This window comes from Peromyscus californicus, unplaced genomic scaffold (genome assembly GCF_007827085.1).
Source record: "Peromyscus californicus insignis strain IS unplaced genomic scaffold, ASM782708v3 Scaffold_13__1_contigs__length_99412109, whole genome shotgun sequence".
Taxonomy (NCBI): Eukaryota; Metazoa; Chordata; class Mammalia; order Rodentia; family Cricetidae; genus Peromyscus; species Peromyscus californicus.
The window spans coordinates 69,797,607-69,813,709 of NW_026294424.1; the positions used below are offsets into that span (position 1 = coordinate 69,797,607).

Consider the following 16,103-nt stretch of genomic DNA (forward strand, 5'->3'; position numbering starts at 1 on the left):
TCCCGTGTGTACAAATCAGTCAATCACAAATTTATCTAAGAAAAGGCCAGTGAAGAACGCATGTGTAAGTGTGAAGTTTGGCCTGAAGTGTGTTTATGAAGGGACCCATTTTCACTTTGAAAGGCAGTTTGGGTTCTGAGGCTTGTGAGCATTGACTCTCAGGCTTGGCAGCAGCACCTCTGTGTGCTTAGCCATCCTCCTGCCCCGGAATATCCTTGAGTTTTCAAAAAGATGAGCTCCTGTAGTCCTGCTGCTTGCCAACGGTTTAAGTCTTTGTCCAAGCAGTGCCCAGAGAAAGGTCTGGGTATCAGGGAAGAGTGAGTCAGGAATACTTTGTCACTGACGTTCTCAGGAGTAGTTAGTGAGAGTAGAAAAAACAGAAACTTGGTTTTGTTTGCATGACGTCCCAGTGGAAGAAGACATGCTACCTCACTCATCTTCTCTCTTCTTTTTTCCAGTGACAATCATAGGAGGCATCGTTTTTTTGGCATTTGCGTTTTCTGCACTATTTATAAGTCCAGATTCTGGTTTTTAAAACACTGTCCATCTGTATTCAGCTTAAGATATGCAACTTTCTGTACATAGTGTACATCACAACTAAAAGTAATGGAAAATACTGTATTTTGTAGTATTAATTTGTAAGTTTGACCCATTTAATGAAGTATTATGTCCAAAAGAGATAATCATTGATCTTATTTGTAAAAAATTTTAAAAGAAAGTCTGATTTCTCAGTGTGGGTTTTTCTCTAGCCTGATTATGTTAACACTTGAGCCCCACTTCAGTTTGGACATGTGTATCCACTGCAGTGGGACTGATCTCTTGAGTTTTTTTGTTGTATGACGCTTTTATAAATATATTTTCTCCTTGGTCACTGGGGTGTTTATATGTATAGCTTAAACATTTCCTTGGGGGAAAGAATGAATTGTTTGTACTTTTAAAACCCTATTCCTGAGCCAGTAGAGTAATCAGTAGTTTTATCTTGTCTTTTGGGAATTAGGATTAAAGAGAGAAATAGGTTTTACTGTTGTATCAATAACATGCCATAAGAGTTGTTGGCTAGGTCCATTCTCTCTTATTTTTTTTTAATTGGGTAGGACACCCAATATAAAAATAGTCAATATTTGACAACATGGACTTACCAAATTAAAAGAGAATACTATGAATGTATTCCTATTTTTTTCTATATTGAATAAACAATGTAACAGATACAATGTAAATAAAAGTGGTATGAGTAGTACTTGTTTTTCCTTGTGTGTTATATAGAACACTTCATAACTTACCAAAGAAGTAGTAGTACTCCCTATTTATGATACTGACATTCTGTTACTTCCTTCAAGGAACTAATATGCAGTTTAGTCCAGAGCACGTCATCCCTTGTGCCAAGGGTGTTCCCCAGTAATGACTCCGAGTATATTCTGACTATACTGTACACTCAGATAGATAGCAAAAGTTGTTTTCTCCCTGCCTGGGTTCTAGTGTAATGTGGTAGCACTGCCATTAATAATCTCTTTAAATGTGAAGGCTGCTTCCTCTATAGAAGTGTCCAGGTAGTCCCTGTGGAACATGATAGAACAACGCAGTTTGCTAAGCAATGACAAAGGTCCACAATGTAATTTGTAATTTGAGGAGATTGTGAAGAACTAGCTAAGTTACCTAGCACTCTAATGAAAACTGTTCAAAGTTACTTTTAGTTGTTAGCTGTTCTTCCAAATATTGTTAGGCAACAGCAAATATTGATGAAGTCTTTTCTGCAAGCTTTTAAGGAGTTTTCTAACTCCGTAAAACTGTAGTACTGAAGGACAAGACAAAAAACAATTTCCATGAATTAAAACAAAACACTTTAAAGAAATCCTAAGTCATGTCCCCACACTGAATCTTCTATATGGTTAGACCTATAGTGTACCTTCTATAAAGTTAGACCCCCACACTGTACTTTCTATACGGTTAGGCCCTCACACTGCACTTTCTATATGGTTAGACCCTCACACTGCACTTTTACACGGTTAGACCCTCACACTGCAGTTTTATATGGTTAGATCCCCACACTGCACTTTCTATATGGTTAGACCCTCACACTGCACTTTCCATATGGTTAGAACTTCACACTGCACTTTTATACGGTTAGACCCTCACACTGCACTTTTATACGGTTAGACCCCCACACTGCACTTTCTATACGGTTAGACACTCACACTGCACTTTTATACGGTTAGACACTCACACTGCACTTTTATAGGGTTAGACTCCACACTGCATTTTCTATATGGTTAGACTCCACAGTGCACTTTCTATACGGTTAGACCCTCACACTGCACTTTTATAGGGTTAGACTCCACACTGCACTTTCTATATGGTTAGACTCCACACTGCACTTTCTATATGGTTAGACCCTCATGCTGCACTTTTATATGGTTAGACCTCACACTGCACTTTCTATATGGTTAGGCCCCACACTGCACCTTCTATATGTTAAACCCCGCGGAACTGTAGAAAGCAGCCAGCAGTGCAGCCCCAGGAGTAGGTGAGGGTGTGAGTACTAAGCGTAACTGTCTGAGAAAGCAGTCTTGTAGCAGCAGGACATCATTTCTTAGAGTGGTAATTAAAACATAAGCTACAAGGTAAACACTGCTAACACAATTAGGCCCCACTGTTGAATAAAGAGAGGAAAATGTTACTGACAGATTTAAAAACATTTAATAGTCTTTCTATAAATCCAAATGTGACTCTTACATGTTATGTGCCACATAAAGCAGGTGATACTGAGAAGCAGCACTGAGGTATTCTTTATTTTTAAAACTGAAGGAAACAAAGTTTGGGTCTAATTATTTTGACATTAAAAACAAACACAAAAGAAAACCATTGCTACTGCTTGGCTCTTTTGCTGTAGTTTAGATTCTGAATACAAGACTATGGAGAAGAGCACAGAACATGAAGATGTGAAGTAAAGCTGTGCTCATACAGCAAGAGGCCTGAGGGAAGGCATGCTGGTAACACAGTTTTACTTTCTTAAAAGGGTAACTTTGACAATCAAGTATAACCAACTGTATCAAACTCAATTAAAATAGCAATATTCAGCTGCTAGTAAGAACCCACATTTTATTCAATACTGTATATCCAACATAGCTTATGAAAACCAGGGAACCTAATACAGCACCACTGAAACCATTCATTATCTGTTATGCTTCTGTGGAGTTTAGGGTTTTGGCAAAAGGATAATGCCTAAAAGAATGCCAGTCTTTTTTAATAAATTTATTTCAATTAAATGTTTGCTTTGTGGGGATTACTAGCCATATGCATCTCTCCCTTTGGAGCTGGAAATGATGAGCTACGTCTACTCTTGTTTTAATTTAAACCCAGAACCAAGCAGTAAGGACAGCAATGTCAAGAACAGCAGAGCAAGAACCACACGGAACAGCAAAGAATCTGGTGCATGTTTATACAACCACTAACTGATTTAACAAAGTTTACAAGGATAAAACTTATATATTTTTTGCACTAACTGGTTTTAAAACAGCACTAATTTAACTTGTCTTTGGGCTTCAATCTTTACACAAGGTGAATATGAAAGTGCTATACTAGAGCTTTCCCCAACTTAAACCACAAAACAGATTTCAAAATAATTTTAGAATGGTTTCATTTCCAGTCGCTCTGGCTGACACATCCATTGCTTAATAAGGGACTTTCGGGCAATGTTTTTGCTTGAAGATGATTGTCTAGTTATACATTAATTTAAAGATAACAGCTTTTCCTATATTTTAGCTCTGTAGTATTCTTAAAACCATTGCCAGCAATAAACTTGAACCAGTACAGGCCAACTCAAAGCACAAACCATTTGAATGTCATTTTTTAAAGCAATGTCACAGTTTGTTTTCTCTGATATATATAAGCATATATCTAAAAATGGTATTTTTTAAATTTACCTTCATCAGAGTTAAACACCTTTTACATAATTAAACTCAATTCGTGTCTGACTGTATTTTAATTACTGTTCTCCAAGGGGTCCCTGTGAGCTAGACCCTACCCATGGGACTCCCGAGCCACAATGAGAGTGCTAACGGAGGACTGTATACCAGTTCATGTGGGCAGGAAGGATTGTCACACAGCGAGCGAGCGAGCGAGGCCTCCCATGTCCAAGTACCACTTTACTTCCATAGTACTGGCTATGGAAGATTGAAAGATAACCAACTTTTTAAAGAGTTTTCAATGTGCATACATTGTCCAACTGTATGTAAGGACTCGGTATGTGGCTTTAATGATGACAGCCATTAAAAGACACTATTTTGCTAGTGTTTCCTCAAATGGGCAAAACAAAGGCAACATCAACATGTGCCCGTGGTTCTGTCATGCTGGCCTCTGGCTGTGGGGAAGAAACTGTGGAAAGTGCCCACGACACACAGAAGGCACCAGTGACACCAGGAAAAGGTGGAGCGGTGACAGAGCAGAACTGAAATGAGCTACCTTTGACCGTGTCTTCCTAAATAGTTCAGAGCAGGAGGGCAGCGCAGGGACGGACGCCCAGGGTGACCTGCCACGGCCATCCTGATGGACAACAGTGTCCAATTATCTGTCTGAAGAGTCATGGGGGGGGGGCATGGGGTAACAACTTGCCCCCCAAACAAGAGCCAGTTCTCCAAGGAAAACCAAACTGACCATAAATTAAATACAGGAGACCAAATGTAGAGATACAAATATAAATAAATACACAGCCGTTTTATTTAAGAAACCCCGAGAACTGCGTTGGAAACAAGTTCCTTCAGCCCCTGCTAAGTTGGTCTATGGATACTTCCTACTGTGATTGTCGTTAGTTGAGCACCTCAGTGTTTGCTGGTGTGTTGATGGGATCCCAACAGGCTCCACACACTATACACAACGACAAGCTATGTCACTAGAACCTTTTCCTGGGAAAACCCAGGCAGCTTACAGAGTATTGTTAAATACTCATCTTTCAAAGTATTATTTCGGAAAAACAAGGAATGTAGTGTTATGACAAAGGAAAAAATATGCAAAACAGTCACATGGAAAAACAGAATTTTAATTTTTAAATATATAAGTTTGCTTAATTTCTGGTGAGCTGTTCAACACTGTTTTAAATATCCTGAATTAGTAACTATACCAACAAAACTGACCTCCAGTGTTTCCACAGGAGACATTAAGATAAGACCAAATTATATTTTTCTTCAACCAAAGCAGTCTTTCTCAGTCCTTTTTGTGCAAAAATATTACAAGAGCAACTCAAATGGGAACGCTGAAATGACATGCCAACATTTCAGGGCACATTGAAAACACTCAATAATTCTTGAAATTACTGTATCCTAAAATATTACTACCAACCATTTATAGATTAGTTCTGTATATCTACTCAGACAGATGCATATTCCTAGACCTCTGAAAATAAACAGGCTCATTGGTCTCTTTTGGTGTCCACACAATAGGCAAGATAGGTTTACAATAGTGTTTAAATGGAACTACGCATCTATAATCTCCTGACTCCACCACATTCAAAACAAAAGTCAGAGTTTATTTGGCTACCTTGAAATCACTCCCATAAACCTGCTACGGTTCACTGGATCTAAACATTTCTCAGAAATGTGTCATTTATAATTTCACCTAAGTGATGATTAGGGGATCCTTTAAAAATGGTTAATGCCTAAGATACAAACTTTATCTAAATGAATAATTGCAATAAAGTGCTTATTACCTTTCAAAATGATGCTTTTAGACTGTGGTATGTTGTTCTAAGTGTGTGCTATTCCTCTCATAAAGGATCCCCAGGCATGAGAGTCTGATCTCACCTGTCTCAGAAAGCAGCAGCACTATCTTTTGGTAGGTAGGCTGACAATAGGCACATTACCCATGCGGATGAGGCTGTACTAGGGCTATGGCAAAGGGGGGGGATTAGAAAAGTGGGAGGCAGGTGGAGGGTTCCTACTACACTCATAGTTCTATACAAATATATTAAATATGCTATAAAAATAGTCAACTCTTTTCCTTTGCATTTACTTCAGAAGCTCCTCTTAGAAGAGTGTTCACTCAATCCAGACAAACTTAAAAGGTTTCTTTCCCTAATAACTATGAAAATGGCAAGTGCCTTTGTGCTGTTTCTTCTCCACCACTGAAGAGTTCCAGTCAGCTTACTCCTGGCTTTATGCCCTCAACAATATTAATATCCAGTGTTTATACCTTCCAATGTGGACTCCGTGGTGCTAAGAACAGGACCACAGGTACTGGAAAGGTGATAGGCTTGAACGAGTTTTACATAAATGTCACGACAAACCTTTAATCACCACAGAAACAGAGAAAAGAAATACTAAAAATGCTATCTGTATTCCACTTAGAAAAAAAAATGCCACAATGTAGCGGAAACATTTTAAAAGGACAGTGCTATTCCAAGCGAAAAGAACCTACCTCTGTAGACTACTACTTTAAGGGTCCTTTCTAAGGCTTGAACAAGGGCTCAGCTCCCTCACAGCTGGACTGCTTCAGTGCTCCCAACTAACTTCAAGAGACTGCTTTAAGGCAATGACCAACTACAGCACACAGAATTCAAACACTCACTAGTTTGCAGAGTTGTCTATCACAAACTCAAAATCACTGGCATTCTTTGATTAGTAGTACATTCCTAAGCCCTGTCTATGCGACAGCAGAACACAGCACTCTAAAGCTACCCTAAATTTAGGGTGGAGCTTGGGGCAGGGCCTGTAGTGCTCATTTGCATGCAGCTCCACCTGTCACATCTGCTCCCCACCCTACAGTTACTACTCTAAGGGAGAAAAGAGGAGTACTTTCATGTCTAGGCTCTGGTTTGACAGCAGCCTCCAGAGCAGCTTTGTGCTTTACTGTTCTCATCCCAAAGGATCAGCAACACCCCATGTTCTACAGAGCAGCCCAGAGCAAAGTACCTTCAGGGCAACAAGAACCTAGCTGACCTGCACCCTAACAATTCTTAACTAAAAAGTGCTGCCCAGAATACCATTTTAAAGAAAAAGAAATCCCCATGAAATAGAGCAGGGGGCATTAAGGTTTATAAGCTGCGAAGTGTTTCTATTTGGTATCTTTTCATGATTTAGGTTTTAGATTTAGGTTTCAGTCAACAACTTTGGCTATAGAAACGAAGAACAGGCAACAGATGAATCTTCATCAGAATGCTCAAGTCTGTAGGAAGCAGACAGGGACAGTTTGCCACCCAAAGAAACCAAGAATTAAGGAGCCAAGAGGCAGCTGGTGCTGACAAGTGTTGCCCAGCACAACTTTCCATATGGATGGCAAAATTAGTGGCTAGGCGCTCCTTTACCAACTGCTTTTAAGCAAGAAGATGAACTGTGAGAACAACAGGAATTACATAATTAGTATACTGTATCTCCTGTTAGCTAAACCCTCATCACTAGGTATTGCCAAAGTCAATGAGGCACAACTCAGATGACATGGAATGGCATAAGATCAAGAAGGCAATTTGGGAGGGGCGAAAAGCAATGTGGGTGCTCTACTTACATCAATTTCATCACGTGTATATAAGCTTACATATACATGTATTCTTGCAACTCTTCGGGGTATTCACACGAATGTCAGCTAGAAGAACTGTGATATGTTAGTTACTGACTGGTACCTGGCCACACTTCTTCTGCAGAAGGGTAGGTACCAATTTTCTTTGGTTGTTTTCTTTGTCACCACTAACTTCTAACTGAATTGCAGCCAGGTAAACAGGAAAACAAAGACATGCTTAAGAATGGCAACAGCCGAGGACCCATAACTGACTCCGCGTGTGTTCCCCAGAGCCCTTATCTAGCGATTCTGCAGTAGGTTATTTTCACTGCTGGGAACCTTTGTGTAGTGAGTGGCCTCACCCTTACACACTTTCTTTTAAGGTCAATTCTAATTTGTCACACTTGTCCTCCCTTTTCTCAGTAATGTTTTATATTCTATTTTCTACTTATCTTTTGTTCTATAATTGCAAATTCCATTATTAGTACCATAAAATCTAAAAAAAAATGCTTTTTAAAATATATGTAACTTCGTTGGAGTTTATTACCTGGAGAGTATGATATTGCCAGATGAAATCTTAATTCATGTTTAGAAAGCATGTGAGTTGTAATATTCTAGTGTTTCAATGAAGGTTAAAGACAATTTCTACCCCATTTCTCTGAACAAGTATTAACTGGTAATTCTTAAAGGACTACTTAGCTTTAAAGGAAGATACTAATTTGGAAACAATTCTGGGATCACTGTAACAACTCTGATACTGTTAGGGCAGTCTTCATGGGAGCCAGAGAATGACACCGAGACCCACATGCTGCTAAAAATGTACTAAGGTTTCAACACTGCTACTGAAACCAGACGATGAATTCAAGATGGTGAGTTATCACCTGAATTAAAATCAAGGCACTATGGGTTTTTCCCCCTCAAATAACCCTGAATCATTTTAACTAAAAGAAGCATTGAAAATTTTAAGGATAATAAAAAGACTCCAACAAATCCTAAAAGTTAAAATTCCCACCACTGAGAATGTTAAAAAGTGCCTAAAATGTTCTGTGTGCAAATTTTACTCTTATAACTGAAACATTCTTGAAATCACTTTCAGGCTTGTTGAAAACCATTTACATAAATATCCCAACTATGAAATATATCAAAATATGTGATCAAACTCAACCAACCATCTAAAATAAAGCAGTGCAATTCTATTTTCAAACATAATTGAAAAATAATGAAATAAGGGCTATTTCTGAATAAAAGGAAATGTAGCAATAATTTAACCAGCAGCACATTATACATCACTGAACAAACTGTGACATCACAGCCAAAGCACGAACAAAAAAACTTGTGCCCTGGAAAAAGTGACTAGAACACTATTGTGTTGTAAACAAAATGAAAGAGAGAGGCTGTTACCAGTTTGCACATGGTGTCAAAAGCTAATGAAATGTACTCATACCTGTAAGGACAGATAATGCTTTCGTGCTGCGTGCAGAAAGTTTGCTTTCTCTTCTCCATCCAGACACATACACATCTATATAGCATCTACACACAGAGAATTCAAACCTGCACAACATTCTGCAAATAATCACTGATCCATCATTATCTGAACAGGGAGGGGAGTTGGGGTGGGGACTACTAACTACAGGACTATCTTCATGGCAATCTAAGCAAATCCCTGGCAGTGGTGTGTCCTCTGTAACATCTGATACCAGGCACAGAACCACTAAAGCTACCAACATTGTTAGTGCTTTTCTGATTCGGTAAAGGTCATGATAGTTGAGCTTGTTAACATTTGGCAATATACTCTTTTTCCATTAAAAAAATATCTGGGTAAAGAAACTGCAGAATTGGCTGTGTCCCTATAATCATCTCCCATCGGCTGGTATTTAATGTACATCTGTAGCACTGGGCAGCATTTCCCTACCAACTAATCCAGGAACTGGAACACTCAAGACCACCCTCACAGAACTGCTCAACTTCTAATCCTGTCATCTGAGTGACTGTCTGGCCTCCCCTTCCTCTAGTGTCAGAGAGGAAGTGTGTGTGTGTGTGTGTGTGTGTGCTACTGTGGCTGGACCTTGGAAGGGTCAGTCAGGCTGTCAGTCCTGTGCCGACTAAGCTGCTGCTGCTGCTGTTGCTGCTGAGGCTGGTGTTGCTGGTGATGTGACGGAGGGAAGGTGCTCTGCTGTAGTGGGAAGGCAGCAGAGAGGATGAGCTGAGCTGAAGGGTTCCCATGGAGCAACCGAGGTGTCTAAAAACAGAAGAAGGATTATGCAGCATGGCTCTATGCCTTTACACTGTCCATTCACAGTGTCCACTGTCCACAGTGACAAGAGCTTTCAATTCCCATTTGGTTTGCCAATCTAAAAAACTCTCTTTGGAAAACAGAAGCCTTACCTTCTTCCTGAAAACATAACAAAATTTAATTTTTCAAAGGAATCTGTGCTGAGAGAACTTAACAGTACAAAATACTATTGTCTTGAGACAAGCCACTTATTTTTACTTTATTTCCTACAGGACCAGATTTTAAGCAGGAGAGCTGGAGCACAGCTATGTCTGTGTAAGACACGAACACTCGCTGCCTGTCCGACAGTGCCCTCTGCACACAGCTCTGCCTGCTGGTAAAGAGTCAAGGCCAGGGCTGAGAAAATAGCTCTGTCCATACAGTGCTTGTAGTCCCAGTATGGGGGAGGTGGAGACAGGAGGATCTCTGGGCTCACTGGTCAGTCAACGTAACCTAGGAAGTGAACCCCGGGTCCCCATGAGACCCTGTTTGAGAAAAACAAGGTAGACGCTTGTTAAAGCGGTGGTGGCGCACGCCTTTAATCCCAGCACTCAGGAGGCAGAGCCAGGTGGATCTCTGTGAGTTCGAGGCCAGCCTGGGCTACAGAGTGAGATCCAGGACAGGCACCAAAGCTACACAGAGAAACTCTGTCTCGAAGGGGAAAAAAAACCAAAAAACCAAAAACCAAGGTGGACTAAGGAACAAACCCTGAGTGCTGACTGCTGGCCTCCATACACGTGCACTTGCACACACCTGTGTACCCCCTCTCCCCCCCCACCGGAGTAGTCGGAAAAGCACAGGCCTTAGTAGACTTGGGCTAACCTGAGCTATTCCACCTGCAGATGTGTGACTCTGTCCAGCTGTTGACCTCTCCCAGCCTCAGCCTTTCTCTTAGTCAAAGTGTCTGTTGTGCTGATCTGTACAAACCTTACAGGAAAAGGAGGGAAGAGCTGGAGGCTGAAGTCCTGTGTGGCTGTATGAGGTGATAAAGAAACTAAAACCCCCTCTCCCCAACAGAACCGTCTGCTATCACTAGTCCAGGGCTGACCTTGAAAGCCTCCACTTAGGAGTCTGTTTCTCTCCCCACATTTTGACTTCTGGCTGCTAAGTAGTCTGTACTCTGGTACACAAAAGGGACTAGCTGAGAGAATGGGGGAGTGTCAAGTGCAGTCCTCCGGAAGCCAGCACACTTCCTGCAACATGCTTGAACTTCAACAAGCTCACTGGGGATGACACTTGCAACTGTGTATGAAGGAAACCCATGTACACAAACACAAGGACAGACTTAAACCTTCCGATGAGAAAACTTGTCAAGGACCTTTACAATTGTCCTTCTTGATTTGTTGCTAGAACAAGTCTTTGTAAGACAAAGGGATTTATGGCATTTACTTCTCTGAGTACATCCCAAGTACGTTTTTCAGAGGTCCATTAGAAAAGCCAAATTATGTATTTATTATCTCAATAAATATGTTTATGGAAAGCAGTGCTTATCTAATGTTTTTATGGTTCTTATGTTTTGGGGATGCATTTTTGTGGTGGGGGCAGGGAGGAAGTGGATGTTCATTTTATACTTATTTATTTATTGTGTTTGTGTGTACATCTGCTAGGGTTCACATGTGGAGGTCAGGGAACAACTTCTAGGAGTCAGTTCTCTTCTTCTACCCTGTGGAAACCTGAGACTGAACTCAGGACGTCAGGGCTCAGCAGAGAGCACCTTCACGTACTGAGTCATCTCCCTGGTCCCAAACGTTCTTTTCTCTAAGGGCCTGTCCTCCTTGACAGATTTAGAACACTAGACCTTAAAGCAAAGCACATTCTTTAAGCTTTTGTTTAATTCTCACTGGGGATTTTATATATATAAAATCACACCCACCCACACACAGATGTATATGTGTATATATGTAAAAATAAGTGTGTGTAAAATATGTGTGTAAATATATAAAATATATTTCACCTAAATAAAAGCCTGAGACTTTTTATTATTTATAATAATAGCTAACTCTGTTATTCATTGTACTAGTTCAGACTTAAGCCCTGTGGGTATGACTTGACAACATTTAAGCAATGAGGCTATTTCAGTATTACGCTACCAAAGTAAGAATTCCACCTAGCCCAGATGGGCTCTAGCAGAGAAACCACCAGAGCCTAGAAACCGGTTCTGTTGGTTCTTTGCTGAGGATTCTGACCAGGTGACTTTATTCTGAACCTATGGATAGGCAGATTCTGTTTGGTTTATCCACATGGTATCTGTGTAGGTTTTGCCATTAATATGAATATCTTACTACATTTGCCAATATCGTGGTGCTCAATGACAGCTGGCCATATACCTTACAGTATATTTAGCAATTTACATGCTTTTTTTTTTTTTAAAAAAAAAAAAGGCATTAAGTATGAACTATTATTACATCCAATGTATCAATAGGTTTGACAAGTTTATGTCAAAGGTCACATGTATGTGGTATAGCAATTACTCAACTGAGGGCACCCTGACTTTAGAGCCTAAGTTCTAGTGATAACCTATACTGCATCTACACTGGATTTCTCCTCTGACATTCATTTCTAACAAGAAAATTCTAATAAACTGGCATAGTAGTGCATGCCTGTAATCCCAGCACGCAGAGGCAGAAGCAGGAAGACCTTTTTGAGTTCTAGGCCAGGCAGAAACACATCACAACAAAACCACAATCTAATACAATTTAATCTGATGAATAAGGTAACCCCTAGGCTGAAAAAGGGATCCTTCTTGATGTCCCTGCTTAATGAAGAGTACAGTTTGATGGTATCTAAGAAAGAAAAAAAATGGGGCTTTTGATTAAATTCTGGAAATATTAGCCTGAGAGAGAAAAAAGGCTCAGGAAGTGACCTGATATGAGTAGGAAGTAGGCCACTTACTCTAGCTAGAAGTTCAGATAACCAAGTATGGCTAGGCAAGGCTAAAAAAGTCCTCCAAGGCTGAAGAAGAAAAGATAAAATAGCCAATCAGGACAAGCTTTCTATTTCTGTAGATATTTAAATCCTACAATAAGCCCTTCCAGATTTTCCAGGTCCTTTACAAACCTGTCCATTGAACATCTTATTTGGTGATAAAATCAGTTCAAGGCAATTCCTCATGGGGATATTACCTGTAAAAACTGCTGTGGTGGTGGTTGGGTCAGCTGAGCCTGAGGTGATTGCTGAACCGAAGGAAGCTGCTGTTCCTGGGAACTCTGCTGCTGCTGCTGCTGCTGCTGCTGCTGCTGCTGCTGCTGCGTTACCGATAATGCCTGAGCCTGCTGCTGTTGTGTGGCAAAGGTAGGATAAGCAGTCACCACCTGACCCATAAGCATGGTACTTGGTACCATGACGGCCCCACAAGCTACAGGAGCAGTCACTAATTTGGTCACAAGTTGCTGACCTTGAGAAAACCTGTGAATGAAACAAAGAAATGGTGTCAGAGAGACAAAGCATAACTCGGTCAGCAAAATAGTTATCCTAGACAATACCCAATGAAATGGTCCGTTTGTTTTATAAAAGCCTATGCTCCTAGTTTCTGTTTGCAGAGATTCTCCTTAGAGGCTAGGGGCACAGCTTAGTGGCAGAGTGCTTGCTTGCATAGCTTGCTAGGGTCAATCTCCAGCACCAAGAACAATTTTAAAGGACTTTTTGTTTGGGATATCAGTAAAACAAGCAAACAAACAAACTACATATATATATATATATGTATAAACATATATATATATGTAGTTTGTAATATAAAATTTAACAAAAATAGAGACATAGCAAAACAACTTTTAAAAATACTCATATTCAAGATAATGACCTTTCATATCACACATAAAAATTGGTTGAAAATGAATAAATATCTAAACTACAAAACTCATGACATTGGGCTTGGCGACGACCACCGACAATGTCAAAAGCACAGGTAGGTGACAGTGAAAATGATTCCCTGGATGACATCACGTCTAACCAGACACAGAAGGAACTCTTACCATCAAACAACATTCAATACATTGAAGAACTGGACAAAAGTTAAACTTTTCCTCCAAAACCCACAAAGAACCAACCAACACATAAAAAAGCCCTCACTAGACCTAGTCCTTAGAGAAGTGACAACTAAAACAACAATGGAGAGCCACTGCATGCCATCAGGACGGCTGACACTGAGAAATAAACGGACTGGGGAAACTGTGGTCTTCACGTGCTTTCTAGTGCTATGATAAACACCACGACCAAAACTCAATGCCAGGAAAGGGCTTATCTGGTTACAAATCCCAAGTCACAGGCCACTGCAGGAAGCCAGGGCAGGAGAAAGGGACTGAGGGGGAACCGAGTTGAGACCACAGAGAAACACTGTTTCTGGCTCTCCCAGCACCCCAGCAGCACCTGCCTGGGAACTGTACTGCCCACAGTAGGCAGGGCCCATCCACATTAGTCATTCATCAAGAGAATGCCCTACAGACTTGTCTACAGCCAATGCAATAGAGGTGTTTTCTCAATTGAGGTTCTTCTTCCTACTAACACTAGCTTGTGTCAAGTTGACAGGAAAAAAAAAAAAAAAAAGCCCTTAGGAGGACAACTCTGTAATAGTTCCTCAAAGAATTACAGGAAGAAATTTCATTTCTGAGCACCAAACCAAAGCAAAATGAAAGGTGGGCTCAGACACGAGCACACGTTTGTGCATAGCTGTATTTACACGTAGTAGTCAAAGTATGGAAGCAACCTAAGTCTCCACTGACAGACAGAATGGCTAAAGAAAATGCTACCCATATATTACATACAGAAGAATCCTTGGTCTTAAAATGGAATGTGTGAAAAACACAGATGAGCCCTGAGAATATCATGTTAAGTGAACCAAACCAGTTACAAAAAGACAAATGACTGGGTAATTAATTTACACAAAGTATCTTTAGGCAGTCAAATTGATACAGACAGGAAACAGAATGGTGGCTGTCAAAAGCAACAGGCAGAAAGGTTAAGGACTTGTTTAGTGAGTTTCAATCTGGAAACATGAAAAATGTTCTGAAGATGGCGAGGGTGACAGCTGGAACCACATGTGGATATACTCAAGGCCACTGGACAGCACACTTTAAAATGTGTTAATACAGAAGTTTCTGTTCTATATATTAATCAAAAATTTTCAATCTGTAGAAGTTAACTTTTTATAAAATGGCAAGGTGCTCAGGAGTTAAATATATGGTGAACATGGTTCGTTTACTACAATGGCAAACAATTCATGAGGAAATTACAACTCTTATAAAATAATTTTACATTTATAGGAAAATTATACTTTATAGAAAAATGACATTTTTAAGGATAAGTCAAAGTGAAATTTATCAACACAGAACAGTACTTCTGGTCAGACTTTACTGATTTTTCTCCTCTTTCTTTCTTCTTTGGTGACAGTATTACTTCTGCTTGCCTTTCCCGTGACCTGACGGTCACTGCTAACACTGACAGACAGCAAGGGAGCAGAGAGGAGTACTCGAGAGAGAGAGGACATACTGTCGGACAGACTGTTCCAAGTTCAAAACAAGCACTCTGTTTAGTACAGGTACGAACTTCATCATTAATATAGTTCACATGACCAAAAACATTGACTTCTGTTTGTTTATTTTGGCAGTGCCAAGGATTGAACCCTGGTCCTTTAAAAATAATGTATACCGAATTCATGTCATATCTTAAAAATTAAATTCTGTAGTGCATAGACTTCAGGACCAAATGCTTGGGTGCAAAAGAAATATAAACCAAAGAAACAAAACACAGCTCAAAATTTCTACACAAATCAAGTTCCAAGAGACAGCGGTTACCACCTGTTTTGTCGTGGATGTGCTAAATGCCAGCTTCTCTGCAATGGTGAACAGACCAGTAACTCATCAACAGATGTGCAAGGAACGCTCCTTTAACCAGCTGTGGCCAGGTGCACTCTTTACTCTACATTCGGTGTAGATTAAATAGCTCCCATGGCCGTGCAGCTATTTCCCCTGCTATAATGCCTCTCGGAACTCTCCACACACATACCTAAGCCATGTTTCTTTAAGACAGGCCAAGCTCCTCCACTAAGTTCTCCATGACTACACTTTTCATTTGCTTGCTTCAACCCATAAAATTCATCGGCTCCCCTATAAAGTCTGCCAAATAGTTATCACTCCAAGTATACATAAGCTGGTTATTCTTTTATTTTATTAATGTCTCATTCCCTGTTGAAAGGATTAGCCTTTAAATGTCTGTTGAAATATGTTCCCTCTTCCCCGGTTACAAATGGTTGCTAAAATGCATCCTCCAAAATGCATGTCAGCATTCTAGTTTACTATCTTCCTTCTCAGGCTGGCTGGAGATGTCCGTCAGTGGCAGCAGTGTGTATGCCTAGCAT

At 40.2% G+C, this 16,103-nt stretch overlaps 2 protein-coding genes across 16 annotated transcripts in view; one reads left to right on the forward strand and one right to left on the reverse strand.

The window, feature by feature from the left end:
- Window positions 1-1,237, forward strand: part of Tmem165 (transmembrane protein 165) — a 29,317-nt gene extending 28,080 nt beyond the window's left edge. The window contains exon 6 of the mRNA XM_052735202.1: window positions 459-1,237. Within this exon, the coding sequence (XP_052591162.1) occupies window positions 459-535 (77 nt within the window). The 3' untranslated portion in view covers window positions 536-1,237. The remainder of the gene's footprint in view (window positions 1-458) is intronic.
- Window positions 1,238-2,675: 1,438 nt separating this feature from the next.
- Window positions 2,676-16,103, reverse strand: part of Clock (clock circadian regulator) — a 91,604-nt gene continuing 78,176 nt past the window's right edge. For all 15 annotated transcript variants that reach the window (XM_052735197.1, XM_052735195.1, XM_052735188.1 and 12 more), the window contains 2 exons: window positions 12,874-13,156; window positions 2,676-9,718 (listed from right to left, as the gene is read on the reverse strand). In XM_052735197.1, the coding sequence (XP_052591157.1) occupies window positions 9,530-9,718; window positions 12,874-13,156 (472 nt within the window). In that variant the 3' untranslated portion in view covers window positions 2,676-9,529. The remainder of the gene's footprint in view (window positions 9,719-12,873; window positions 13,157-16,103) is intronic.